This window comes from Astatotilapia calliptera, chromosome 6 (assembly GCF_900246225.1).
Source record: "Astatotilapia calliptera chromosome 6, fAstCal1.2, whole genome shotgun sequence".
Taxonomy (NCBI): domain Eukaryota; kingdom Metazoa; phylum Chordata; class Actinopteri; order Cichliformes; family Cichlidae; genus Astatotilapia; species Astatotilapia calliptera.
In genome coordinates this window covers 21,274,411-21,301,262 of record NC_039307.1, presented here as the reverse complement: position 1 = coordinate 21,301,262, position 26,852 = coordinate 21,274,411, and the positions used below count along the sequence as shown (strand labels likewise).

Sequence of the window (26,852 nt, the reverse complement as noted above, 5' to 3'; positions counted from 1 at the left end):
ATTAGTGTGATCAACATGAAGTCTCCATCCTAAACACAAGCAGAGTCTGAGAGTTACACTTCCACAAGAAGAGCCCATTTACAACTATTGAATTTATTTGGACATTTAGAACAATAAAATAAATGCTACATTACAGTAGAGTGAGAGCAGGTATATCCATTGAGGTTGAGCTGCAGGTGTGATACACAGAGAATTAAAAAACAATATTGTGTAAATGGATTGTTGTCTGCTACTTTGCTCCTTCATTTGAAAGTACATCAAAGCCTGTGGTCCTCTACCTGTAGTAGAGTAGTTTGTAAACAGTAGTTTGCAAGGGAAACACATTTGTACTTGTTTCTTGGTAGCTCCTGTTGTTTTTTCCTGGATTCTGGTAGTAGCTAGGGATACATTCATGACTATGGCTAACAGCCAGTCTTAACAATCCCAGTTTGATCTATAATCTACTATCCTTGGATATCGGCTCTGAAAATAATAGGTCTAGTAATAAGATGACACATCTTTGATAAAGAAGTTCAATACAGCAACCCTTTGTTTGTGTTAGTTGGCTTGACAAAACCTAAGCCCCAGTTAAAGATTTCATACCTGTTCATTGAGGTGTCAAAAGTAGAGACAGTTTGTACTTTAGTAGAAGTACAGATACCAGTGTTAAAGAATGCTGCAATAAAAGTTGAAGTACTGATTCAACTCCTTTACTCAAGTAAAAGTAAAAAAGTACAGGTTGTGAAATATACTTCACACTACTTCCACTACAGTGACAACATTACTACATAAAAGTAGCTTCTTGAAGACAATTTCGACCACCTATTTTTATGCAGAGCCAACTGAACCTTGTGCTATATCAATGTTCACGTGTTTAAAGTTCACATGGTGATTTAGGCTCTTGCTTGACACAGAACACTCTGACTTTAATCTCAAAATAGCTCCTTAACGCATTAATTGTTTTGTAGTACACAAACCTGGTAATTGTCATAATCTTTATTTTGATAAATATAAAGTTCACAAATCTACAAATCACATTCACCACACCACTAATAATTATTATTTGCAGTAGTTTTTCCTTCTTCTGATATTAAAAGGAAAAAATGCAGAGTAAAAGAGATGGCATTTACAAATCACAAGAAGCATATTAAGCCTAAGATTCTAGTACTTGGTTGAATAAATAATGGTTTTATTAATTTCATTATAGAGGCATACAGATCTTTTAATCAATGCACTAATTAATCAATGAAAAGAAGAAAAACAACTTATTTTTATTAAGACAGTAGTATGTAAATATTTTGCTAGACTAGTATGCTGTTTCTCATTTAAAGTCCACCTTCCAAACTATTCACCTGATACTGTATGATTATGACAGAATCAATCACTTGTCTGCTGCATCAAGATCATTTCAGTTCAACTCACATCATTAAATATGCACATCTTCTCTTTCACCATTTAACTCAATAATATGTTAGGATATTAATTCGCATCTTGCAATGCATATTGTAAATTAATATGTATGTTTTTTATAGTTTTTTTTAATGCCACAATAGCAACGAAAACAAGTGCACTAACAAGCTAATGTGTTACTCACAAGTAACTGCCAATACGTTGCCAAAAAGTATTAGATATTTTGCACCATAAATTTGTGTCTGGAAAATACTATAAGATATATATATTAATCTTTTACACTCAGCACACATCTGAGCACCAAATTACTTCATCTTGGTAAATTTCATAATGCTAGCTTCTTATATCGTTTGTTTTTCCTTTGGTCGGCACACCCGGTTTTATAGCACAGTAAAAACTTTTGGTGAAGTCACTGGAGTGAACTTGAGTGGTGCCTACATGTTGATCATGATTTGTGCCACAGTCAACAGTGTTAGCGCCCATATGCCAATTGTAGACTGAAGACTGGTTGATGATGACACTCCTGGAATATTGAAAAAAAAAAAAAAGGTACCTCCATAAAATTCTCTGGACTTATAAACTTGAGTTCTCATCTTGCTTTTATGTGTAACACTGACAGCACAATTATACAACATTATATAGGGTAGTTTACATTAATAAATTCAAACTGCAGAATATGTGGCCAGAAACTTACTTATACTGCCTTCTATGATGCCCAGTGTGGTATTTTGGAGTGCTTGTGTCAGCGCTGTAGTTGCATTAGTTAGTGATGGAACCAAGCTTTGATTTTGGAACACAAGAGTCATGTTGACAACTACTGATCCATTCCTAGAATGACAAAGACAGAAGCAATACTTCTTAAAAGCAGTTGAAGGACAGATATCTAAGAAAAACATAAGTCATGGACAGAAATTTAGCCTTACTTAAAGCTGTTAACCCTGGAGCGTAGGAATGATCCAAAGACATTTTTAACCAGTCTGTTTATCTGAAAGAGAACATTATTGTGAAGTGTTTACAAGTGTTTAATGAAGGTTAAAGGAAGAAATGAAAGTCTCTTAAATCATATATAGTTCCAAGAATATATACATTTTACATTATTATGCTAGCCGACATTTAGGTTTGTTTGTTAGCACATAGTATTGGTGTCTTACCTCATTGGTCACTTTTTGAGCTAAAGCCTGAAAAGCTGATGAACTTGAGTTTGCGAGGTCTGCTGTAAAAGTTTCGCTGAGACTGAATATCAGACCAAGGGCTCCTTGACTTGCAGTAGGAGGATCTGTTGATGCAGTGCTGGTAGTTGTTGTGGGTAATGTTGTCACTGTAGTGGAAGGGGTTGTTGTATTTGGAGACACAGTTGTAGCTGTAGTTGTATTGGAACCAACTGTTGTGGCTGCAGTTGTATTAGAACCCACAGTTGTAGCTGCAGTTGTATTGGAAACCACTGTTGTGGCTGCAGTTGTATTGGAAACCACTGCTGTAGCTGCAGTTGTTGCAGCTGTAGTAATGTTAGAAGCAGTGGTTGGGGTTGTTGTAATATTGAGCTCAGCTGCGGAAGCAAAGAAAGTGGAAACTGTAACTGTACCGGTGATTTATCAATAAAGAATTACTAATTTATTTAAGATAAAGAATTAAATAAGTTTGGTTAAATACTTACTTGCATTAAGACTGCCTGGTATAATGTTCAGGGAAGAAGAGTTAATATTTGCAGGGAGTTCTGTGGTTAAATTGTTTACTGTAGGAACTGAGGCTTTGTCTTGGAATACAAGAGTCATATCGGTAACCACTGATCCTGACCTTTATTGGTAAAGAGAGAAAGAAATACTTTTATGGCAGGAAGTGACTAGTAAATATCTGGAAAAACTACATTATCAAATTTTGGCCTTACCGGAATGATTTAACAAAGGAACGAAGGAAGGATGATCTATAGACACGTTTACATGCAGCATTTACCTGAAAGATAAAATGTAGTTTTATACTTTTACAGCAGATGCACATGCCATTGCCTGTATGAATCTGAGGCTTTCATAAATATCATCTTGCAAATCAAATGGATTTACAAAACTAAACAGGACTTAGAAGATTTAATAACCAAACTAAATATGAATAAATGAATGTAAAGAAGAAGAAGAAGAAGACCAGGGAAAGAGGCATTTCAGTATTTTAACCATTGCCAATTTTCAGTGAGTTTTATGTAGGCCAACAGAATATCAGCACTGTTGCCATCTTACCTCATTGGTCACTTTTTGAGCTAAAGCCTGAAAAGCTGATGAACTTGGGTTTGCGAGGTCTGCTGTAAAAGTTTCGCTGAGACTGAATATCAGACCAAGGGCTCCTTGACTTGCAGTAGGAGGATCTGTTGATGCAGTGCTGGTAGTTGTTGTGGGTAATGTTGTCACTGTAGTGGAAGGGGTTGTTGTATTTGGAGACACAGTTGTAGCTGCAGTTGTATTGGAAACCACTGTTGTGGCTGCAGTTGTATTAGAGCCCAAAGTTGTCGCTGCATTTGAGGTAGCATTCGTGGCATTGGCAGTAGCTGAGGCAATAGATATAGTTGGAACAAATGTCAGTTACAATATATTATTTTTACAAATGGAGAATTAAAGAATTTCATGAACATGCCACAGATAGGACATTCACTTTTAGTATAAACTGGTACATACTGTATTTTATTAAAGAAAACACGTTTCCTCATAGTCATGGATTGATTTAACAGACACTGATTTTCCTGGTGATAGAGGTTAAAGGTGAGGCTCCTCTTCACTTGTGTGGTTAGACTGAGTGTTGATGAGTTTATGCTGACTGCAAATGAGTTTGGGATAAGTGGTGTTGAAGTCATGTTTACCTGTAGTGAAGTTGTGCTGAGTGGGGTGAGAGCATGCTGACTGGTGCTGTTGGTGAGCATTATAGTGAGGTGATTTGGTGTGGTCAGGTTAAGTGGTGTTAAAGGTGTGTTGACTTGTGGTGAGGTTGTAGAGGCTACTGGTAAGGTCATGCTGAATGGTGCCATTGGTGCTAATGGTACTATGGTCACCTTAATTGGTGTAACTGGGTTAACTGCTGTTCAAGTCATGTTGACTTGTAGTGAGGTTGTACTGAGTGCCAATGGGCTTGTGCTGACTGGTGCTATTGATTTGGATGGTGCTGAGGGCATGTTATCTGGTGTGGCTGAGGTTGAGTTTAGGGATGGACCGATCCGATATTACGGTATCGGTCCGATACTGACCTAAATTACTGGATCGGATATCGGAGAGAAATAAAAAATGTAATCCGATCCATTAAATATCACAAAAGCACTTCACAAAACTTGCAACATGGCGCAACTCAGCTCATAACCTTAGCGTGTCGGAGCAGTATGCGTCACGTGATAGAGCGGCTGTGGCGTGCAAGACTTGCTGGCGGTCAGCATTTGGATCCTCGCTACCAAACCGGCATTTCATCTCCGAGAAAGTGATCCCAGAGAGAAGTAAAGCAAGTGTGTAAGTTCATCTCTGGATGTTTGTGAAGCATTCCCATGTTAAGCTTAACAACCGATATATGGAGCGACTGCCTCTTCTCTCTCCCTCCCTCTCCTGTTACTACATCAATCATGAAACTGATCAATGATCAGCTGATCGGCTTTTCTGTTGCGAGTCCCGTTTCTCTTGTTTATTTATCGCCAACTTTGCACCAGAAAGAGGAAACCAGCGGCTGAACAACAGCAGCACATTTAAGCTTGATAAGCTGTTCTTAGAATTTATTTAATATTACTTTCTACACCAGGATCCTTTTCTACGTAGTTGACGGCTGGTAACTGTGCAGGGGCGGATCTAGCAAAGTTTAGCCAAGGGGGCCGATAGGGCATTAACAGGGAAAAGGGGGGCCCAAAGAATATGTTTCTTTTTTATTCTCATTTAAAATGTCTAGCTTTTAATAAACAATTATCTGAATCTTACAACCAAAGTTTTAATCAGAGGTAAAATGTATAGAAGTCATTACTGTATATAGTAACTATTAAGTCTAATACATACCCTAGTAAGCTATAGTACCTTTTCCATCTGTGCAGTCTGCAATTCTGTTGAAAAAAGATGCTGAATCTATTTAATTATTGTAGAAAAATAATTGATTTCTGTGCATTTTTTTTTTACATGTGCATTAAATTAAGGTTGATTACGTCGATTATGCATCACGAGCCAGAGGATGGGGGGTAGTTCCCTATTTTTTTTTTTTTTTTACTGGGAGTTTGCAACCCTATCAGTTAGGTTGTTTAATATTTCTGCTAAGTACTCTTTAAAATACCAGAATAGGGAGGATGGTGTAGGTTTAAGTTTATTAGCTCAGTATTGCTGAACCATGAAATATTTTGTGTGCAGTGTGTTTTTTACATACAGGTATAACAGAATAGCTTTAGTGTTTTGTTTTTAAAACATGAGTATGAACCTATACAAAATGCAGCAAGATATTAAAAAAACTGTTTTATTGATAAAAAAATAAACTATATTGGATTCCTATCGGTATCAGCAGGTATCCAAATTTATGATATCGGTATCGGTATTGGACATAAAAAAGTGGTATCGTGCCATCTCTAGTTGAGTTCAGTGGAATCAATATCACATTAAATGTTGTTAGCACAGAGGTGATGTTGAGTGGTGGTGAGGCTGGATAAAATGGTTATAAGAGTGAGGCTGTATGATGGTGTTACATGCTTGTGATAATCACATGTAAAAATTCATAGTTATTTCATGGTAATACCTGGTGTGGTACTTGGATTCATTGTTGAAGATGATGTTATGATTTGTTCTGTTGGTGCTATTGTCACAGCTGGAAATCACAATATTAAATAAGTCATTGCACAGTCTTGTGACTATTTCCTAGTTATCATATATTTGAGATCAACATCCAAAATCACAATTTATGACAATAAATGATCAGGAAGGATGAAACAACAAATTACATGAGGACCGACCTTTTGCTGAAATAGATGACGTGTTGTTACGCCCCTAGTCTAGGCGGGTAGGGACGCACATAAGGTTGGAGGAGAGAGAGACCAAATCCCCGCCCTGGTTCCCAAGCCAAACATCCAAACCAGTTGTAAGTAAAAAAAGTGATTTTATTTAAGGACAAGAAGCATAGCTCCGGGGTGAGCCCAGGCCAAAATAATAAACAAAACCAACTAAGTCCCACCAGAAAAGACTAACTAAACCCTAAGAAAGAAAAAAAGAACAAACAAATGACAGAGCTATCCCTCGCTCCCTGACCAAGAAAACAGGAGAAAACGATTCCAAAAGAAAAGGCAGCTCACCCCTTCCGCTTCAGCCCACGAGTGCCTAAGCTTACAATTCACACTCCCACAAATACACAAGATAAACGCAGGCTGGGAAAACCAGGGTCAGGACTGCGACGGCTGTCAGGCTACTCGCTCGTTCCACACTCTCTCTCTCTCTCTCTGGAGCTGTCAGAGCGGCTTTTTGAATGTGGTCACCTGTTCCATGGTCCAATCAGCTCACTACTCTTCATTAGGGGAGGTACCTGTAGAGAGTCTTAAGCACAGTAAAGAGACACAGAACAAACAGCCCACACAGTGTTCTTATGGCCACAGCCGTAACACCCCCCTTCCCAAAATCAAAGACATCTCCTTTGTAGATGTTTTGGACAGTCATGTTTAAGGGAAAACACGGGATAGGGCATCCGCTAACACATTCTCTGTGCCCTTTTTATGACGGATTTCCAAATTGAAGTCCTGCACCAGGAGGGACCACCTCATCAGCCTTTGGTTCGAGTTCCGCATCCGCATTAGGAATACCAAGGGATTGTGGTCGGTATAAACAATCACAGGCGAGGGACTGCCACCGACATACACCTCGAAATGCTGCAATGCAAACAGCAGAGAGAGGGCCTCTTTCTCAATCGTGCTGTACCCTCGCTGATGGACATTGAATTTCTTTGAGAAATAGCCGATTGGGTGATCCACACCATGATGGTCTTCCTGCAGCAATACGGCACCTGCCCCGTTTGCACTGGCGTCCACTTCCAACTTAAAAGGGCGTGCAAAATCAGGGGCGGCCAGCACTGGCGCACTGCACAGGAGAGTCTTAACAGCCCGGAACGCACTCTGACACGCAGAGGTCCACACAAAAGGTCTCAACACACTAGTGAGGCTAGTGAGAGGTGCGACCACGTCCGCGAAGTTTTGACAGAAACTCCGGTAGTAGCCCACCATGCCGAGGAAACGGCGAAGCTCACGCCTAGTCTGAGGGGCAGGAAAATCCAGTATGGCCTGGATTTTGGCCGAGATAGGGCGCACTTGCCCCTGACCCACCTGCTTTCCTAAGTACGTTACCATGGCTTTACCAAAATCACACTTGGCGAGGTTGAGGGTGAGGGATGCCCTTTCCAAGCGATGGAACACATCAGTGAGTGTCTCCATATGCTCTGACCAGGTGTCTGAATAGACGACAATGTCATCCAAATACACTTCACACTTGCAGACGCCGCCCAGCACGATATTCATGAGCCGTTGAAATGTGGCGGGAGCGTTGCGCAACCCGAAAGGCATGACAGTGTACTGGAGAAAATGGTCAGGAGTAACAAAAGCAGAGATTTCAGCCGCACGTGATGTTAGGGGAACTTGCCAATAGCCCTTTAACAAGTCCAGCTTGGTAACGAAGGTCGCAGAACCGACCCTATCAACACAATCCTCCATTCTGGGCAGAGGATAGGAGTCAGGCTTGGTCACACTGTTCACCTTCCGAAAATCTGTACAAAACCGTGGGGTCTTATCCGCTTTAGGCACTAGGAGACATGGGGAACTCCACGCACTAGAGCTAGGGACAGCAAGACAATTCTCCAACAGATAAGAGACTTCTGTCTGGAAAAGAGCACGCTTAGTGGGATTCACCCGGTAGGCATGCTGTTTGATTGGAGGATGGTCCCCCACATCGATATCATGCTCCAACACGGTGGTACAGGATGGAGTGTCCGAGAAAAGATTAGGATGATTTTCAATCAACCGACACACGTCATTTCGGACATCATTGTCTACCCCAGTTAAATGTGACCTTAAATCACGTAGGATTTCAGAATTCCTAAGTCGTGCGCAGCCCACAGCACAACCGAAAACCAAACCGTCACCTACTGGGTCATACCGAGTTTCGGAAACCGGCACCCCCACAGTCGCAACTGTTGACACACCACCAGCAAAGTAGGGCTTCATCATATTAATATGACACACACGGCACTTTTTCCTCCGCTCTGGGGTGTCGATGACATAATCTGTGTCACTCAATTTCGCCTGCACTGTATACGGACCACTGAACTTGGCCTGGAGGGAAGATCCAGGGACTGGTAAAAGTGTTAAAACTTTATCACCAACCTCAAATTTTCGCTGCACAGCCTTCACATCAAACTTCCTCTTCATCCTACCTTGTGTTGCACTGAGAGCATCCCGTGCAATTGCGCACGCTTTATGCAAACGCTCTCTGAAAGAGCTCACATAGTCTAACACATTTTCCTTAGGGGCAACAGTGTCGGACAGGAAGTTCTCCTTAAGCAATCGCAAGGGGCCACGCACTGTGTGACCGAGGGTCCTAGACATGAAATTAGAGCCTTGGTCAGTTTGAACAGCTTTTGGTAAACCAAAGATAGAGAAAAAGTTCACCAATGCCTTAACAACTGGTTTAACCTTAAGGGTGCGCAACGGAATTGCCTCGGGAAAACGGGTAGCAACACACATCAGAGTCAAGAGGTACTGGTGACCCGATTTTGTTTTAGGGAGCGGACCAACGCAGTCGATGAGGATGTGTTCAAAAGGTTCCCCTAAAACTGGAATAGGGTGTAATGGAGCGGGTGGAATGACTTGGTTAGGCTTACCACTAATCTGACAGGTGTGACAAGAACGACAATACTGAGCGACGTCATTCTTCAATCCTGGCCAAAAGAAATGACGCAGAATGCGGTGATAGGTTTTCCTAATACCTAAATGTCCAGAAAAACTGTCATGGGCAAGACCAAGAACTTTGGGTCGGTACTGTTGAGGCACCAGAACCTGTTTAAACACATTCCAACCCAAATCACCAGCTGTAGGCGGATACCAAGTACGCATCAACACGTCATCCTCGACACTATAAACACGAGGGTACTGGTCGCTAGAGTTGGCCGCGGAAAAACAACTCACAAGAGTTGGGTCACTCTGCTGTGCCGAAACCAACTCCTTTTTGTTGATTTCCAAAGACAGTTGAGGTGTCACTGATGGGCTAATAGGCAGCATCGCCTCAGAGTCGCCCGTCAGTGGAACACGGGTTTCAGATTCAGACTCCGGACCACCACCAGCACAGAGAAAAGAATCAGATAAATCCACGTCACCGTACTTGCGCCTATGCGCACGAGTTACCGCGCAAGCAGGAAAAACAGAGGAGGAATGCTCCTCAGCGACAGGGTTAGGTAATGAAATATCAGGCACCGGTATCTCAACCACTCTCGGGGTAGAAAACACTTTTCCGTTAGCCAAATCATTCCCCAGAATCATCGCAACTCCGGGCACTGGCAACTGGTCGCGCACGCCAACCGGTACCGAACCCGAAACGAGCGGCGATTGAAGAAACACCTTGTGCAATGGCACACGTAGTACATCCATTTTTACACCCCAGACAAGAGCATCCGAACCACAAAAAGAGTCATCAGAAAAAGGTAGAATACCCTTCAAAATAAGAGTCTGCGCGGCCCCAGTGTCACGCAGAATCATGATCGGCACCCGATCCTCCTCTTTTTCATTCAACGAAACAAACCCCTCCGACACAAAAGGGCGGTAGCTCTCATCAAAGCCTTCACTTCCCACTCCATTGCTAGGTGAAGTGGAAGCTGACATAGAACGAACGAAACCCACACTTTTCGGCTTCCTCACCGTGTTGGCCTGCTCCCTGCGCTGTAGTGATGGGCAAGCAGCAACGAGGTGCCCGATTTCATGACAATAAAAACATTTGCGATCTGACATAGGAATAGCAGCAGAACGTGTCTGGCGCTTAGGGGAAACCCTATAACTTCTGACAGGACGAGGTGAGGAAGTGTACTCACGGTGCTCTGTCGAAAGTGCAGCACGATGAGTTAACACAAACTCGTCGGCAAGGACCGCGGCTTTAGACAGTAACCCCACCTTCTGCTCGTTAAGATACACGACAATGTTTTCAGGGAGACATGTCTTGAACTCTTCCAGCAGGATCAACTCCTTTAGCTGAGTAAAGTCCTCCGCGTGACTGGCAGCCACCCACTTGTCAAATAAGACAGTTTTCTCACGTGCAAATTCCACAAACGTTTGACTATCAAACTTGCGACAGGCACGAAACTTCTGTCGATACGCCTCTGGGACAAGTTCATAAGCCCGCAAAATAGTGGATTTGACAACCTCATAATCCAAGCTGTCCGCAATAGAAAGACTCGCACAGACCTCCTGCGCTCTTCCCATTAATTTGCATTGCAGCAACAGACTCCAGACGTCCTTTGGCCATTTTAAAGTGGTTGCGATGCGCTCAAAAGCAGTGAAATATGAGTCAACCTCTCCTTCCCTAAAAGGAGGTACCAAAACAACCTGTTTGCTAGCGTTAAACTGGTCTATGGTGGGAGTGTCGGGGAGGGTACTTACAGGAACGGGAGCAGCGTCACTCGCTCGGGAACGATCAAGCTCCATAGCTCGAATGCGGAGATGCATGAGCTCGACTTCCTTAGCCTTAGCCGCCAACTCCACCTCCTTCAAGCGAAGGGCAAGCCTGAGATCCTCCGTCACCAAACCCGCCCCAACCTGGCCAGCCGGGTCAAATACAGGAGACTGAATGGCGACAGGAGCTTCCGCCCCCGACGGCATCCGCCCCTTGGAAGGCTTCGGGACGGCCCCAGCAGCTTCCGCCCCCACTGCCGTCTCCAAACTCCCAGACCCACTCGGCGAGGTTTTCTGCCCCCCAAACACTCCCCTGTCCACCAGTCTCTCCACCAAACAGTGTTTAATTTCCGCCTTCTTAGCATTCAACGGAACATCCACCCTGAATAAGTTAGCCACTACCAACAAATCTGCTTTTGTGCACCGCTCCAACTTTTCAATGGAGGGACGTTGCGCAAAATCATCCATGTCAAACGACATCACGAGCAAAGCGAAAAAGGAAAACACAACACCGCAGACACCCAACCGCATCCGCGCACTCCAGAGCCGCAAAACTCGCGCACGACGTTTCCCCCCCCACCACAAACGCAAAAAGGAAACGAACCAATCACACGAACGAAAAGGGACGAGCCCCCATTTATGTTACGCCCCTAGTCTAGGCGGGTAGGGACGCACATAAGGTTGGAGGAGAGAGAGACCAAATCCCCGCCCTGGTTCCCAAGCCAAACATCCAAACCAGTTGTAAGTAAAAAAAGTGATTTTATTTAAGGACAAGAAGCATAGCTCCGGGGTGAGCCCAGGCCAAAATAATAAACAAAACCAACTAAGTCCCACCAGAAAAGACTAACTAAACCCTAAGAAAGAAAAAAAGAACAAACAAATGACAGAGCTATCCCTCGCTCCCTGACCAAGAAAACAGGAGAAAACGATTCCAAAAGAAAAGGCAGCTCACCCCTTCCGCTTCAGCCCACGAGTGCCTAAGCTTACAATTCACACTCCCACAAATACACAAGATAAACGCAGGCTGGGAAAACCAGGGTCAGGACTGCGACGGCTGTCAGGCTACTCGCTCGTTCCACACTCTCTCTCTCTCTCTCTGGAGCTGTCAGAGCGGCTTTTTGAATGTGGTCACCTGTTCCATGGTCCAATCAGCTCACTACTCTTCATTAGGGGAGGTACCTGTAGAGAGTCTTAAGCACAGTAAAGAGACACAGAACAAACAGCCCACACAGTGTTCTTATGGCCACAGCCGTAACACGTGTTAACTGAGAGGTTAAAAGTTGAGCTTGCAACAGCTTCTGTCAAAGTTGCAACTGCAGAGCTGATATTTGGTAATGTGCTGACATTATTGAATATCAGCTCAGCATCAACCACAATGGATCCTTGACTGTAAAGGAAAAATGTAGTGATTTTCTATGCTTTCATTTTATTTGTCAATTCTTTATCACTGATTAGCCTTACATCAAGAAGGCAAGAATGAACTTATTAAATCTATTGTTAAAAATAAAAAGTAAATGGTTAGTTGTCTGGATGCATGCTCAATCATCCAGTATAGTAAAAAAGTTGAATCTTTTCATCTGGACATAAGTTTTCAGTGGGAGAAATGTTTTGTCACTGTTCCAAGTGAATTCTTCAGTCTCAGTTGATTGCAGGTTTCTGCAGCCATATAAACAGTACCTTTGCACAACAACTGAAACTAGTCAACTTACCTCACAATGGTCTGTGAGGTCAGTTCCTTGATCATTAAATGGTTAGTAGCTAATAAATGTTTAGTTTTAGAAAGTAATCTTAAGCTGTGTTTCTTACCTGAAACTACTGATGACAGCTCGATTAAAGCTAGATCCAAATTTTTTACTATAGACGCCGTTGAGCTAGGAATAAATTGTTTTGAAAGATATATAAATACATATCATAAAAAATGAAATTTCAAATATTTTAAAATCAAGTTCATATAAGTCATATCACAAAGATTTCATACATTTTATGTTTCATGTATACGTTCCCTTGCTCATCATAAAATTCTTAGTTATTTGGAGTAACCAGCTAGAATTGTATTTATTCATATTTTTATATATCTATTGTTTAAGTACATTCAGATCAAAAGAACAAAGACGTTTAGATAAGTAGACTTTTTGGGAAGGTTAAAAAAAATTCCAAGAACTCACCTGTTCAGTCACTTTTGATTCTAACTGTTTAAAGGCTGGTGAGTTTTTGTTTGCAAGTTCTGGTGAAAAGGTTTCCTGCAGCTTAAATCCTAAATTGATTTTAGGTGCTTGTGCTGGCGCGGCAGTTGTAGTTGTGGTTGGAGCTGCAGCTTTAGTTGTAGTGCTAAAAAAGGTGACATTTGAAAGTATGGATGTTCCTTGCGAAGTTAGGTCTGGAGATAATGGCTTGACTGTTGGTGAGGTCATGCTGGGTGTACTGAGTGACGCTGCGGTCATGTTGACTGGTTCTGTGGATGGGTAAAGTAATGTTAAGGTCATATCAACTTGTTCTATGGTTTAATGTTGTTGACAACATGTTCACAGGCAAGGTTGTGTTTATTGTTATTGAGGTAGTGCTAAGTCGCATAGAGGTCATCTTGACGAGACTGGGTTAAGTGGTATTGAGGACAGTTGATCTGTTGTTAAATTGTGTTGAGTGGTGATAAAGTAATGCTGACTGGTGTTGTTGGTGAGAGTGGTGCTGAGGTGATGTTACCTGGTAGGGTTGCATTTAGATGCACTGAGGTCATGCTGACTAGTTTTGTGGGTGGTGCTGATGTCACTATACCCGGTGAAGTATGTGGAATTGTGGTCATGTTGACTTGAGGTGAGGTTGCATTGAGAGACGGTGGTAAGGGTGGTGCTGATGTCACGTTTTTTGGTGAAGTTGCATTGAGTGGCGGAGAGGTCATGATGCCTGGTGTTGTCTGTGAGGGTGTTGCTGACGTCACGTTACCCGATGAAGTTGGGTTAACTGGTAATGAGGCCATGTTCGTGTTGACTGTTGCTGTTGGTGAGGGTGGTGCTGATGTGATGTTTTCTGTTGAGGGACAGCAACTTTTATTACTCCGGTGTTTACAATATCTGCTCATCATGATCTTTGCTTAAAATAAAATAATGACACTGAATACAGAGGCATAATTTAGACACGAATAAAAGCATTTTAGACAAAGGAATATATACTGCAGTTCATTTTCATTTTGATTTTGTTCTAAAGTCCACTACTTAAAATCTTTTTAGTGGATTATGGAACATAATAAATTAACTGTCATTCATATATTGAATGCGCACGATTTGTATTAGATTACCTGAAGATGATGTTGTGGTGGGTTGTAATGAGGTTATGTTTGAGTTTATTGGTGCTGAGGTTCCAAAAACTGTTGGTGGAGTTGTACCTTCTGGTGGTGAGGTTGCACTGCTTGGTACTGATGTAATGTTTACCAGAGATGCGACTGTGTTAAATAAAAGGTAATTATTGTAAAAAGAAAAGGCATTGGTGAGGTTGCATTTCCCATTGAGACTGGGTTGATTGGTGGTGAGGTTAAATGAAAAAGAAGTTATAAGGCAGTAAAAGCATGATTAACTGTAGATGAGCTTGTAGTGTTTGATGATTGTAAAGATGAGTTTAGTGGTGGTAGGATTTCGTTTGAGGTTGCATTGCTTGGTACTGATGTTATGTTGATGTCTGATGGGCTTGTGCTAACTGAAAATAGAAGTGTTAGTGGGTTTGGGTTAATAGAATGGGAGTCCCCCATGCCCACATGTTCCTCCACCTCAGCTGTTCAGTATTTTACTCATTGAATACAGTAAAATGCTGACATAGTTGTGCATTAAAAAGAACACTGTCTTAAAAGCATGTACATTAGTTTCATTACACTAAAGTTTCTTTAGTTACGTCAAATTGTGGTGGGAGGTGGAGGGATGTCGAACAGAGGAATGGGAGTGAGGGGTGGGGAAATCTTTTAGCCCATTCAGCTCTAGGCTCCTTCAGCTTCTGTTTTTGTTACCTGTTGTTGAATTGTCAGTAGATGCTGCTCCCACTAGTCCTGTAGAATATTAATTGGATTATTATTCTTATCTGAATTTAGGCAAAAAGCAAAATTATACAAATTCAGTCTATACTTTCATATATTTTAAATATAAATTGCTATTAGCATCATCGCTCTATTTGCACTGTCTCAAAATCTCTCACACACACACATACGTGCAAACACATGAAACCACAAATATCAAGAGAGTGAAATGACAGAAAGATACAACCCAAGAAATACCTGCTAATAGGAGGAGGAATGTAAGAGGTTCCATCCTCCCTCTGCCTGGTTCCTGTAAAACACAACCCTCCATAAATATATTTGTAGTTTTTTGTTTGTTTGTTTGTTTGTTTGTTTTGTGTTGTTTAAATTTTCCCAAAGAAGTAAAATTTGCACTTACAAAAATGTATGAACAAAACAAAATGACTTTTTACTTGTTGACTCTGGTTCAGTTTTCTATTCTATGTCTCCGTTTGGCAGTAGTTTTCATTCACTCATAACAGGTGTGGAAAAGAGTTACAAAACTGCTACAATATGAATAAACTAAAATTACAGAGGACATGTTTGAGAAATACTTTTTCTTTTCATCTGAAATATTTATACTTATATATTACTAAGAAATAATCAAATTAAGAACTGTGGTCTCAGGCATATGGTGTGACAGCATGTATAATGAAATTGAATAAATAATAACAAAATATGAATCTTCTCTCGTGTGTTCTGTGATCAAAATTCTTACTATTTGTCATTTTCTGACATTAAAACTATATATATCATGAATTTATAATCATGTAATTCCATCTTTCTAGTCTATCAGACTGTTTGCAATTAGAAGCCATTTAAGTATTTAATAAATATCAGTATGTATTTGTTAAGTTGAGCTTTTTTCTTTACTTGGAATTCTTTGAAATTCCAAAGAGCAAAGGTACAAGAACTTTTTTTTCATATTCACTGTACATTCAGCTGTCAGTGCAGAGTGGCCACACCTTGACAAGCTAAGCAGGGCAATCTATTATTCAAAATACAAAGAACCACTCAATTACACATTCAGCATACAACTTTTTTGGCTTTAAAAGTGAACCAATTCATTGTTGGCCGGCATTTTCTTGTTATTTAACAGTCTAATGTGAAATGAACAATGGCATTCAAAAATGCATTTGATTAATTTGAGAAAAATACCTGAATGTGAACAGGAAAAACTAACATTGTGAGAAACTTTCAGAAAACAGTAATCCAAATTTAGAAATGTGATGATGAAAACTCCCAATTTAATTAAGAATGTATGAATCTACAGCTTATTAATAGACTTCTCAAAGCTTATAAAATCAATTAGAACATACAAAACTTTGACCTTTTTGGTGTAAACTAATTATGCATTCATTGTATTTTTAACATGTATTTGTGTATCAGAATTGACTGTGCAGCAGCATTTTAGTTAGTGATAAAAAAATTTTTATTCTTTCTGAATCTAATTCAAATGACTGTCATATGAAAAATATATTTATAACCAGTAAGAAGTCTGGTCTCAGCCCTATGTTACAGCTTTTACACTCAACACAGTGTTAGTGACATCATGAATAATAAACATACATATATAATAAAAGCCTTCTCTCACGTACTTTATTGTCTGTGAAGGTTCTCAGTCATCCAGGTCATCGTAGTCAAAGGAGCTTGCAAAGAAAAGCGTCTGGACTTCTTTAAGTTGCTTGAAGACGTTTCACCTCTCATCCGAGAAGCTTCTTCAGTTCTAAGGTCAAATGGTGGAGAGTCCCAGATATAAACCTAGTGGGAGTAACCCCCCACAGAGGGACAAAAGGACCCCCTGATGATCCTCTAATCGCCTGAGCCAAGGTGTGAAGCTGGGTGTGGGTCCCAATCAGCCAGAGTTTTGGGTGAGCTCATTGTGAAACCTGGCCCCACCTTATCATGCGAATTCCTGAGGTCAGATGGCCCAGGATGTGAGTGGGCGTTAAGGCGTCTGGGAAGGGATCTCAAAACTGGATTATAGATGGCAGAGAGTTGGTGTCGTAAACCCCCGCCTCTGTTCAAAGATGGTCGCTCACAGTGGACATAGATGGCTTCTTTCACTCCTCTTTCAAACCATCTGTCCTCTCTGTCCAAAATGTGAACATTGGCATCCTTCTGGGACTCTCCACCATTTGACCTTAGAACTGAAGAAGCTTCTCGGATGAGAGGTGAAACGTCTTCAAGCAACTTAAAGAAGTCCAGACGCTTTTCTTTGCAAGCTCCTTTGACCACGTACTTTATTATTAAGACGCTGTCTGCTACTCTAGAACATAAAAAGTGACTTAATCTGATTTATTAATAATAATATCATGCAATGTCTAAATGTTTTGTATATTATTGGTTTGATCATATTATGATCATTTAAGTCTTTAATAAATATAAATGTGTGTTTGTTAAATATGTTTTTGTTTAAACAAGGATTAAACACACGCAAAAGTACAAAAACATTTTCTCGTATTTGTTATACAGAGCTGTCAGTGCAGAATGATGACACCTTGACAAGAAATTAGATGTTGGTGGTGTAAATTAATTCCTTATTAATTATAATTTTAAATATTTACTTGTGTTAATATCGGAATTTAAAAAATAAAAAAAAATAAAAATTTCTCTTACCTCTTGGGAGTCTAACTGTGCAGCAGTATTCTTTTAGTCAGTATTAACCGCACCCTGAATGGTAGGCTAACTAGGCAACAGACTCCTTACCAGCTGGAGTCCAAATAAGTAACTGAAGACTTGTGCCTTTGGTTATTTGTAAGTGAAGCAAGAAATTCTTGCTTTTTCAAAGTGTGACATAACTAGCTGGACTTGTTTTGTTCATCATTTTCTAAGCAAAGAGAATGTTGAAAGTCTTAAGGTGCAATCACAATGCCAAGCCCATTCTTTCAGTTTCACACTTTCATACATTTCAAAATCTTGTCATGAGTAGTGCTGCAAGGACTACTGATTAAATTGTATCATTAGTACTTGCAATAAACACTGCTCTGGGTTTGAGTTGTCTTTAAACAAACTATGGTTAAACAACCTGTCAAATTTTTTTTTAAAAGTTCAATCTGTGTCATTTACATAAAATATCAGCAAAACCTAAAGTCACTTTCAGAAAAAGTCTGATCAGTGAAACTAGTGCTTTTAGTATTCTCTCTGAGCAATGACACTTAGTAGCTTTTATCTTTTATTTTTCTATCTTACTTATAAAATTTGTGTTAAAATAAAAAAAAAACCTGTCAAAAAGACTACTTTCTTTCATTCTTTGAGCTTACAAACAATATGCAATTTCCGATATCTACAATAAACCAAATTATTATTCACTGTATAAACCAATGATTGCAGAAAAGTTCTTTTCTACAATCATTGGTACAAACACAAGTATTTGCAAATATAACTGGTTGCTTAACAGTGTGAATTTCTTTTTTTCATCTGTTTATTGTTTTTGTTACAGCTTAGGAATAATGCACTGCCGTTATATTTTGTGGTGTCTGAATTCAGAGATGTGTAACAGTGAACATTTTAAGTCTATATTTTGAGATATTTTGATTACATTTACAATGAAGCTTAATACACACTTGGACCTTGTTTTATCAGTCATACACAAAAAGTTGAAATGCAGAAAGTGTGATCACACGGATTCATCTGAAATCTTAAAACTAAATAAATTATGAATCCATCATAAGCCTCGCACCTAGGTCTGTGTATTTCAGGTGTGTGAAATAAATTAAAATAAAAGTGTAAAGCCTCCATATGTAAACATTTGGATCTTGTCTACCATTCTGCCCTCTGCCCTTTATTATTGGCCATTATTTTAGTACTCATCACTGCCTTTTATTTGAGTAAGTCTCTCATAAGGTTCTCATTTGGAACCTTCCTATTTGCATACATTTTATGCTGGTCTGGTGCGGAGTCATATCAGTTGTTCTGATGCCTGGCTTTCACTGCACATTTGTACTTAGCTGGCTGAACTGCTTTTAGTTCTCTATACACTAACAATTAATTATCTGGTAACTTTTGTCTATATCTTAGTGTTTGTCTCTTTCATGTGTATTATGTATACTCAGTTAACCCTATTTTGTATTCTTTAGTTAATTGAGTGTCTTTCCTTGAGATGTACAATACAGTATGTGGTTTTTAAAGGCATAAGAACTGCTGGATAAGATTTTTACTGCAGTCCTAGTTTTGATTGCCAAGTTTACACCTTAGAAGCAGGATGTTGACAGTATTTCTACTGGAATATTTAGTCTTGGTATTTTTCTAGAATGTGTTGTCGGTACTTTGGGTGTGTGTGTTAACACTAAGAGCAAGTTTGACTACATTACACTGTAATCCCAGTTACTGGCAAAGGCAAAAAGAAAAACAAAAGAACATTTCTGACTGTTCCGGCAGAGTAATTATAAAAACTGCACAGACTAGGCAGAGAAAACAAAATGCAATGCAGAAAAGGATAATAACTAGGGCGACCAACCGTCTTCTTTTCCCCAGACATGTCCTCTTTTCACGGTCTGTCTGGGGCGTCTGGGGGGATTTTTGAGATTGATAAAAATGTCCAGGTTTTCCTATAGGGCTTTGGAGTTGACGTCACGCCGCAATGTGTTGTGGGAGCGCGGCGCCATTTTCCGGGTCCACAAATCAAAACAAACACACTGTGTTGGAACGACGACAACAAGAAACATGCTTAAAAGCAGCTGAAAAGAAAACGGACGGTATAGAGACCGATTGCGTCCAGAGGCGAAGCGGCGGCACTTGCAGAAAATTGCGTGCATTGGAAATGTGGACCTGTATGAAATACGGCCGTGGAGTAGAAACCCTGAAGACCAACCGCTATTGACGTAGCCTGATATACAGGGTGGGCCATTTATATGGATACACCGTAAGAATAAAGTTATGTTGAAACCAAGCACACCATTGTTTTTCTTGTGACATTACCAATAAGTTTGATGTGTCACATGGCCCTCTTCCTATTGAAAAAACAAAAGTTGTATCCAAGATGGCCGACTTCTAAATGGCCACCACGGTCACCACCCATCTTGAGGAGTTTGCCCCCTCACATATACTAATGTGCCACAAACAGGACTTTAATATCACCAACCATTCCCATGTTATTACAGTGTATCCATATAAATGGCCCACCCTGTATTTTCGTACCTTGTCTGTGGAGTCAGCGCGTACAAGTCGTCAATCAAACAAAGGTAAGTCAGCTCAAGTACTGCGAGTAAAATGCGTTTGATTTCCCTCCGAACATTCAAATTAGTGCAGCATAAATTCATTCATGAGGGGGAAATTACAGTGAGAACATGTGGAGGCTCTGTAAGAGGGATAACATAGTGAGTTCAGTGCATTGATGTGACATTGTCCTGAAGGATTTAGTCATTCTCTATGGTTAAAGAAATTTATTCATATTTATTATAAATAATTCTAATTATACATCTTGCTTCCACGTTTGTATCCTGTGTCACTAAAAATACATTTTATTTTAATTTTATACATTGCAGAATCTCCTTATCATATTAAGTGATTCATAATTGTCCCTTTATGCTTGTCTGTGTGTGTTTCAGGTACTGCACTCTCAAAGACTGAATGAACCAGCCCAGCATTGCAGCCATGGGTCACTGTGAGCATCACAGGAAAGGTTGAAGCCGCCCACTGCACCTGTAAGGCCGGAGTCGCAGAGACCTGCAGCCATGTCACTGCTCTTCTGTTTAATGTAGAAGCAACAGTGTTGATCGTGGCACAAGGACTGTTACAGATGAACCTGCATACTGGGTTTTGCCTGGCAATATGACCAAGATACAGCCAGAGGTTGGCCATAAGATAGACTTCTCCTCTTCAGCTGCCCCCCAAAAAAGGCTCTCAATCAAAACATAAACAGACCATCCGTACTGAAAGGTAAAAGGAGCCGTCCTCAAAAAAGAAAAATCCCACCTACTACTGTGGAGGAGTTGGCACCACTATTGGATACTTTGCTGGAACACAGTAAAGCTGTGGGTTGTGGGAATGACCCATAATGTTTTATCTAGATTTATGCCTGAAGTGCACTGCCATGTAAATAATTTGCATTTACTGTACTAAAAATGTCTGGAGCACACCAAAAGATATTTGGAGATGGAAGAGAACTGGATATCAGCTCGTCTCACAGCTGCTATCCAGGCTAGACGCCTTCGTTTGGTAACATCCGATACATGAGCTCCCTCATGTTGCTTCCAGGTGGGGAAAGAATGAAAAGACAAACCCTTTTTAAGCTTATTCTCTTGCCGGTCGTGCGATCGAACATTGCAGCGGACCGCACAGCAAGAACGAACCATGGCTGTTGTGTGTGCCTTCGCTCCTTTTTCGCTTGCACTTTGGTTGGACCCAGAAAATGGCGCATCAGGCCAAAATCCTTTCCACGCCCACCCCCGTGACATCACGCTCCAAAGACCTATATTCTGACAGAGGACCCATGTGTGTGACGTCATCCCCAAACTGCTGCTTTGTGAGCGCTTGTTCTGCACTCACAGACAGGACAGGCAGCGCGCAGCAACGCGCCTAATGATGTTTAAAAGATCCCAAAGTGCAAGTCCATCTTTCAGAGGAAAGAAATTTACCTCGTACCGACCGTATATGGGCTGATGGTGATTTTTCGTTTTTATGGGCCGATGTTTTATTTTTTTGGTAACGGTATAAACAATGAAAGGTGGTGGATTGGCCAGATGCTGGCCAATGTGTAAAAATAACTCAGTTGTTTGGTGGTGGTTGTGGCGGAGCTTCCACAGAGGCCAGCAAATGGATGAAAGAAAGGGGAGGCAGGAGGAGGAGAGACCCGAGGCGGCCACCTGTCCAAGTGTCAGGTGAACTGAACTTCAGGTAAGAAGTTATGACCTGCAGTCTATCTGGGTCAGATATAAACCAAGTTTAGGTGTAGTTTATTTTCGTTATGCTGACTTTTTACAGTCAGTTACAATAACTCGTACTGCGTACTAGCTAGCATGATGGAGTTTCTACAGCTGGGTGGGTGCTATGATGTTACTGATGTTGAACTTTATTCATAAAGTTAGTTAGTAGAGTTGCCAACTGTCCGTAAAAAACGGAATCGTCCCGTATTCAGAGAAGTTATTACGCATTTTGTATTGAGGTGAAAAGGAACAGTTTGTCCCGTGCTTCAGCTAGAATGGAAAAAGACACAAAGCTGGAGTTATTCTGTGTCTTTACGCTGCACAGCTGCCTCTTCTTCTCTCATTCTCTCCCCCTCCCTCTTCTGTTGCTACTTCAATCATGAAACTGATCAATGATCAGCTGATCGGCTTTTCTGTCACAAGTCCTGTCTCTCTTGTTTTGTTTATTTCCCACTTTGCGCAAGAAACAGGAAACCAGCAGATGCCTTGCTAAACAACAGCAGCACGTTTAAGCTTGGTCAGCTGTTGTTAGAACTTATTTAATATTACTTTCTAGTATCAGCTGATGTTTTCTGGAGCCACAGCTGTAAAAGCTGCTGGTCATGATATTGATTTGGATATGTGATGAGAGGGAAACATGAAAATGAAACCAGGAGATGTCCTTACTGAATGATCAGAGCTGAACAGGTGATGGAAAAACAGGTTTACCTTTGAGGTGACATGAATGAGTTGAAGGGAAGTTATGAACTGTTTCTGAGAGACAAATAACACCAGGATCCTTTTCTATTTAGCTGAAAGCTGGTAACTATGCAGGGGTGGCTCTAGCAAAGCTTTGCCAGGGGACCAGGTAGGGCATTAACAGGGAAAGGGGGGCACAAAGAAATACTTTTCTTTCTTATTCTCATTTAAAAAGTCTCCACGTACGGTCAATAGACAGCAAAGCTATTGTTTTGAATGACATTACTTTTCATAATATTGACCTTTTATGATTGAGTCTTTGCTTTCTCCTGCAAAAGAGTGAAGACGAAGGGGTAACAAGACATCAGATGTTGTGCAGAGGAATGTCCTTTTTGAAAGTGAGATAGATCAAGCAAGAAAATGTTTGGGAGATTTAGGAAGGAGTTAATGTTAAGTAAATATTAAACTCATTCAAATAAAGACTAAACAAGGATTTTTGTAACATTTCTGTCTGCATCATTTCAGGGAAACAACACAGCTAACGATTGATTACATCTTAAATGCAATATAGACTTCCTGTTTCTATGCATACCGTACAATATTATACTGTATACTACGACTTATGGGTAATCCCACTAAATCAGGTTTTCCAACATTCTAGCAAGACAAGTTTAAATCCTCAGGGACTTTCCAACATTACACCTGCAGGTTTCGATGTTTGTTAACTGCTAAAAACTGTAAAAAATTATACACACAAAATGTAAAACTTCCGAACACCTGGGAAGCAGACAGATGTGTGTACAGATCACCCTTATTGAACTTATGCATAAGCTTCCTTATAAATTGTTTTTTCTAAGTTCCTATATATTAGGAAGTTATTTTCACATGAAAGCTAATGTTCTGCATTTATATTGTTTACATCAGCAAAACTCATTAGATGCCCATTAGACATCTTTTGCAGGGTTTATCATAACCTCTGGCCAAATGGCCTTGGGCAAGTTAAAAATACTAGCAAGTCAACAGGACAACAGCTATGTTTCCATCAAATACACTCATCAAGTTCATCTGTGACTTGGCTGAAGCAAAACTTGTTTCCTGAAAATGTGTTTTTTTTTTCTTTTCATTAATCTATTTGTAGCTTCAGCATTCCACATAAAATGAAATGTAGCAGGCCCCAAATATTAAGATAGTGGTATTGAAAACAAAACAGCAAGGTGACAGTGCTGGTATTAGGGCCAAATAGTGCACTTGCATTTGCAACCACAAACAGAAAGAGTCAACATGCTAAAAATGATCTTCACTATGAGTCTCTGACAATTTGCTTAAACAAAACACTTTGTTGACAATAATAGTATTAAATATCCTCACCCACATTGTTACCCAGTTTATGAATTTGACTACCATATAACTCAGTTATAACCACTGTTGATACAAGATGATTGCTTGGCTCTTACTTTGGTAATTAATTGGTAATAAATTGCTATTACCATTTAAGAAGACACTTGCCTGTCAGGATATAATAAAACTTATTGGGATGGCAATTCCCTTTTCCAGCAGGAATTAGAACTAGCCCAACACACCGACATTAATATCAAATAGTTTGTTGTCTATGATGTTTATGAGCTTGATTGACCAACCAACCAGTCCTTGGCTGAGCCCCACAGGAAATCTTTGAGCTGCTGTCAAGAGGAAGAGGAGAAATGTCGGACCCAACAATACAGGTAAATTCAAGGCTGCTATAAAAGCAACCAAGGCTTTGGTAACATTTGAGCAGTGCCACAAGCTGATCACATCCATGCTACTTTCTACTGATGCAGTAAATTGTGACAACCAATCACTGAGAATATAACTGACCACACCTTCATAATTATTTCTATATAGTAAACCTTTTTTTGATTGATTTAAAGATATACTCTGACAAACTGGATTTCTGGCTTTCATCAGTTATACGCCATAACCATCAAAATAATAATTTCAAAAAGAGCCTTAGCATGTTTAATTTTATATATAATGAATTTAAAATAAAAAAAGGCTATGAAGCAATAATTAGACTCTGACACAAAGGACAAGATCATGACTCAGTTCTACTGGCAAGCTCAAGTGAAGGTCACAACACACACCCAATAGATAACCATTTAGGAAAGAATATAACACACTTGCTTGTCTGATAAGAAAAAAGTCTGTCTCTGGTGAGTGGTTTAACCCTTACGTAGTCTGCATGTGAACACAAAAACAAAAAAACACTGGTGACCGCCACTGCAATCCCTCAGCCTCCTAGTAATTTGAAAATCCTCGATGACTTCCTTCTTGAGTTATCACATTCACAAAATTTCCAGAAAACATGACATCTGACCTTGAGGTTTTCAAAAGTATTTCAAATTATTCATAAATATTTATTTGCTTTTCCAGTTGCACAAAGTAACTTAAGCATTTCACATTGGTGTGTGAGGCTATTGCTAATGTCTCTGTTTGCAAGAAGGAAGCAAAACTGGTAAAGACCAAGATCGGTGGCTAAAATAAACTGCAGAGTTTGGTAGATCACTCTCATAATGGAGTGAAATTAGCCCTTGGCTATAATCTGGTATGTTTACATTCATGTAATTTTTTTTACATTTATGTTCATTAACATGCACTGTCCTAAATAAATAAATAAATAAATCATGTGGTTCATTCTTAACAACTTGGAACACAATACTTCTTACAGGAAAATATAATGAAAACACAAGAAATCTTGCACCTTTCACAGCCATAAAGATTGGACACTTCAGCAGCTGGCTCTGTCTGATTACCCAATCACAGTCATGCTTGAAAGTTGATGTTAAATAAATCCTGCTAATGTGCACACAAACAGACCAGTGTTTGGCTCATGGCAACTCCAGGCCTCGAGGGCCAGTGTCCTGCGGGTTTTAGATGTGTCCTTGATCCAACAAAGCTGATTCAAATTGCTAAATTACCTCCTCAACATGTTTTGTAGTTCTCCAGAGGTCTGGTAATGAACTAGTCATTTGATTCAGGCGTGTTGACCCAGGGTGACATCTAAAACCTGCAGGACACCGGACCTCGAGGCCTGGAGTTGCCCACCCCTGGTTTAGCCGATACTCTGTGATGGTTTTTGTTTCGTTTTCCATCTTACTTTAGCTTTATGTGCGTACATTAGCTAATTCATTCATTCTGAAAAGGATTTGAATGTAACATAATTTATTGTCATTTCACAAATGGTGGATTGAGCTACGACAATTTTAGGGCTTGGGGCAGGGGGACACCTGTCTGATGTGGTCATTAGTAAAGTATTACATCACTTTAAACTATTTGTTGATCAACTCCAGAGTAAAGTTGCTAAAGTTAAGTAAAGAAAAACTGGAAACAAAAATGCAAAAAAATAAAAGTCTATAATTTTAGTCTTTGTCAGTTTGGTTACATTTGTGAACACAGCCTGCTTGGTGAGTTGTCTACATGACTGTGAGTACGCCGCCTAAATACAGTGTTGTGATTGTTCTGTAATGCAGTCTTTGCTTCATAAATCTTGACCCTGGTAAATAACCCACATATAATAACAATTAAAAAGATTGTAACTGACACTGAAACTAATGAAAACTAAACTGAAATGGACAAACTCATGGTTGAAACTAGCTGTAGTTAAAGTGCACTAAAATATCTCAGATTAAAAACTAATTACAAAACACATTTACCCTATAAATGTTGTTTCTAATGTCTCTGTAAAGCACTTTGAATCACCTTGTTGTTGAATTGTGCTATACAAATAAACTTGCCTTGCCTTGCCTATAACGGTGCTCACAAACCGGATTGGTCAACTGAGTGTGAAGTTTCACAATGTGTATTATGTTCCTCATGTTGCAACAAATTCCTTAGAACTCCTTTGCTGACATTCTTTCCACATACTCGACAGCAGTAGAAGTGTGAATGCAACAGATAAGCAAATCAGTTAAAGTGCTCAGGACATGCATGCTGTGCTAAACCAAAAATAAAGTACTTGTGAAGCCTGATAGAGACACGGATCTAATTTTCACTGTATGAAAGAGCCGTTTGGTAGCAGCCATTATTTAAAATTAGCATACAAAATGTATGCTGTAGTGCTGCAGTGAGGCAGCAGCTTTTTTTTTTAGTATACTGCTGAAAGAATTGAGGGAAAACTCGACCGTCTCAATATAACAGGGTCATTTAAACTGATATCAGCTGAATCAGTCCAGTTACAAAGCATAAGCTGCTGTTATTCACTCTCACCTGCTTTGATGAAAATGGA

General features: G+C 40.1%; 2 protein-coding genes across 4 annotated transcripts in view; one reads left to right on the top strand and one right to left on the bottom strand.

Moving 5' to 3' along the window:
• The window catches only part of LOC113024198 (MAP/microtubule affinity-regulating kinase 4-like), a 597,794-nt gene that overhangs the window by 30,487 nt on the left and 540,455 nt on the right, over positions 1-26,852 (top strand). The gene's annotated exons all lie outside the window — the stretch shown is intronic.
• Positions 73-17,782, bottom strand: LOC113024196 (uncharacterized threonine-rich GPI-anchored glycoprotein PJ4664.02-like). 3 transcript variants are annotated; one of them, XM_026171065.1, is made up of 17 exons: positions 17,667-17,780; positions 15,267-15,318; positions 15,003-15,041; positions 14,304-14,447; positions 13,712-14,035; positions 13,177-13,463; positions 12,818-12,882; positions 12,275-12,398; positions 6,332-6,356; positions 6,118-6,186; positions 3,618-3,922; positions 3,275-3,339; positions 3,044-3,183; positions 2,541-2,935; positions 2,313-2,374; positions 2,084-2,217; positions 73-1,912 (listed from the first exon to the last, which is right to left on the bottom strand). In XM_026171065.1, exons 2-17 carry the CDS (start codon positions 15,298-15,300, stop codon positions 1,824-1,826), a joined length of 2,301 nt encoding a protein of 766 aa, XP_026026850.1. In that variant the 5' UTR covers positions 15,301-15,318; positions 17,667-17,780; the 3' UTR covers positions 73-1,823. The 3 variants fall into 3 exon arrangements, with proteins under 3 accessions (XP_026026850.1, XP_026026851.1, XP_026026852.1); XM_026171066.1 differs by having other exon boundaries at positions 13,784-14,035; XM_026171067.1 differs by lacking the exons at positions 2,541-2,935; positions 3,044-3,183; positions 3,275-3,339 and having other exon boundaries at positions 17,667-17,782.